The 2,810-nt window shown below is 53.2% G+C and overlaps 1 protein-coding gene across 1 annotated transcript in view; it reads left to right on the top strand.

The window, feature by feature from the left end:
- Window position 1: 1 nt before the first annotated feature.
- HCN3 (hyperpolarization activated cyclic nucleotide gated potassium channel 3) overlaps window positions 2–2,810 on the top strand; it is a gene marked incomplete at its 5' end in the record, with an annotated part of 14,947 nt that continues 12,138 nt past the window's right edge. Inside the window, one exon of the mRNA XM_011928502.1 lies at window positions 2–258. Coding sequence (XP_011783892.1) covers window positions 2–258 — 257 coding nt within the window. The remainder of the gene's footprint in view (window positions 259–2,810) is intronic.

Below are 2,810 nucleotides of genomic sequence, written 5' to 3' on the forward strand. Positions count from 1 at the left end.
GGCTGCGGGGGCCAGCGAAGGGGCGACCCCTGGGCTGGAGGCGGTGCCTCCCGTTGCTCCCCGGCCTGCGACCGCGGCCTCAGGTCCGATCCCCGGATCTGAGTCTGAGCCTAAGAGGAGGCACCTTGGGACGCTGCTCCAACCTACGGTCAACAAGTTCTCCCTTCGGGTGTTCGGCAGCCACAAGGCAGTGGAAATCGAGCAGGAGAGAGTGAAGTCAGCGGGGGCCTGGATCATCCACCCTTACAGCGACTTCCGGTATTGGGGTCTCGGCCGGGAGGGCAGGGTACATCAGTCCCACCCTCGCGGGCAGCGACACCGGGACCCGGCCCGCACCACCCTCCATGGTCACTTAATTTCCAGCCCAGGGATCCCTTGGTGGGGCGGGATAGTCACTTCCTCCAATCTAGCCTGGGAATTCCTGGGCGGGTATCCCCTACCGGGGGTCCTCCGTGCCTTGGCAAGCTGGGGGCACCAGAAGGGGCAAGCAGACATCAGGGGATCTCCAGAGACCTGGATTTCCTCTTTCAGGAACCCGGGACCCCAACCGGACCACAGGAACTACCGGAGTTTGGGACCCCTGCCTCCTCCAGTCCTGCTTGCTGGAGATCTGGGAAATTATATTCTAAGTATCGGGGCCAGTCTGAGGGAGAAGCCGAGCTCTGCTATCTCCCATCCCCACACCTCCTCCTTAGCACCTGCCTAGTTCAGCATGACTATCAGGAAAAAATAGGGACGCTGAAGGGGGCGAGGGTCCAGACCTCAGCTCTGGTCGCTGTCCCTAGTGCTGAAGGCGGGGGCGGCGGGGCGGGGCCAAGACTCAGAGTGATTGAGGCGGCAAAGCAGGGACAGGACCACCACCCAGGTGACTCCCAGAGAAGGGACAGAGGGTGGGGGTGGGGCCATTTCACAGTCTCCGTCAGGCTGTACCTCTACATCAAGGTCGCTAGGGGAGGACAGCAGCCCTGTCCTTGGGGGAAAATGAAGGACGGCTCTTGGATGAGGCAGGGATGTGTGCAAAGCACCTAACCTGGGGAACGAAAGAAGCAGAGAGGAAGAGGTGTGAATCTGGAGCCTGGAAATACAGTTGTAGACCCAGACATTATCTTGAATCCACATATATACACACTCCCTCTATGTCCCTCTTCCTCCCATTGTTCCTTTCACTCCTGTCTTTGCTGCCTCGTTCCCACCCAGCCAGTGTGCCTTTTCTAGTCTCCTGTGGATCTCGCTCCCTTCCCTCAGTTCACTCGCAGACGGATCCCCAGAAGCCTGGTATCCCTCTGATTGTGCTTCTCCATTCTCTCTACTACATCACCTGCCAGGCTTGTGACCAACCTCTGAGTCAGGCTGTGAAGATGCTTTCATGGCTAGGCGAACCCTCTTTCCCTCCCCCTCTTATTGTCTCACAATACAGGATTTCTCCTCAGCAGCCCAGGAGAGAAAAAGAAGAGTGGTCAAGGGTTTTTGTTTATTGAAAACATACAGTCTAAGGGGCTTCCCAGAGACCAGGACTTGAGGAAGCTTCTTTCAGGGCTGAAAATTGATTTTGCAGTCCAAGTCAGAAGGGGCCAGCTAGCTCCTGAGTTGACACTGGGATTCGGTGTGTCCTAGAATTAAAATCACCATAGGTAACTGAGTCCCTGGGATTACCCTGTGACACTCTCTGAATGAGGGCTTCACACAGTTCCCTCTTGGCCTCTTCTTTCCACGGTGTCTGTCACAGCAGTGTCACTCACCCCTGCCCATGCTTCTGCCTGTGCTCAGCTAGAGTCTCAGTGGACACAGGGAGGCCAGAGGAGGAAAGACATGCAGAACTCAAGCCTTGCTGCTTCATGATCTCCTGTGGAGCTTCTCTGTGTGTGCAGCCCCATCAGAGGTTCTGTGGAGGGGAAAGGGCATCCCTGGAAAGCTCAATTCAGAGGAAGGCAGGATAGACCACCCCACCCTGGGACATGGATGAGCAAACCCCAGCAGAGGAACAGGATCTGTGGGTCCAACTGTGTTGGAGAAGAGGAATGGGGTGGAGAAGGCTGGGGAGGGCAAGAGATCCTAGACTAGAATGGGCAGATAACCGGAGATGGGAGAAGCAGCAGCCTTTTCAGAAATCTGGGGACAAAGAGTGAGTGAGTTATAACACCAACTAGTGCCTGTACCACACTGTCACATCTATTGTCTCTACGTAAATGTTTTCAACAATACTGTAAGACTAGCACGGGGTACTTTAACTTTTTTTTTTTAACCTTAAAAATATTTAGCAGTGGTGAGGTAAATGATATATAATAGGGATATATATGTATATGGAAGAGTAATTTTATTTATTTATTTTTATATTTATTTATTTTGAGAAGGAGTGTCGCTCTGTCACCCAGGCTGGAGTGCAATGGCACAATTTTGGCTTACTGCAACCTCTGCCTCCCAGGTTCAAGCGATTCTCCTGCATCAGCCTCCTGAGTAGCTCGGATTACAGGCGCATGCCACCATGCTTAGCTAATTTTTGTATTTTTAGTAGAGGTGGGGTTTCACCATTTTGTCCATGCTGGTCTCGAACTCTTGACCTCATGATACACCCACCTCAGCCTCCCAAAGTGCTGGGATTACAGACGTGAGCCACAACACTGGCCAATTTTTATTTGTTTAAGACAGAGTCTCACTCTTGCCCCAGCTAGAGGGCAGTGGAGTGGTTTCGGCTCACTGCAACCTCCACTCCCAGGTTCAGGCAATTCTCCTGCCTTGACCTCCTGAGTATCTGGGATTGGGATTACAGGTGTGCGCCACCACACCCGGCTAATTTTTTTTTTTTTTTTTTT

The sequence above is a fragment of the Colobus angolensis genome, unplaced genomic scaffold, assembly GCF_000951035.1.
Source record: "Colobus angolensis palliatus isolate OR3802 unplaced genomic scaffold, Cang.pa_1.0 Scaffold77, whole genome shotgun sequence".
NCBI classification, from domain to species: Eukaryota; Metazoa; Chordata; class Mammalia; order Primates; family Cercopithecidae; genus Colobus; species Colobus angolensis.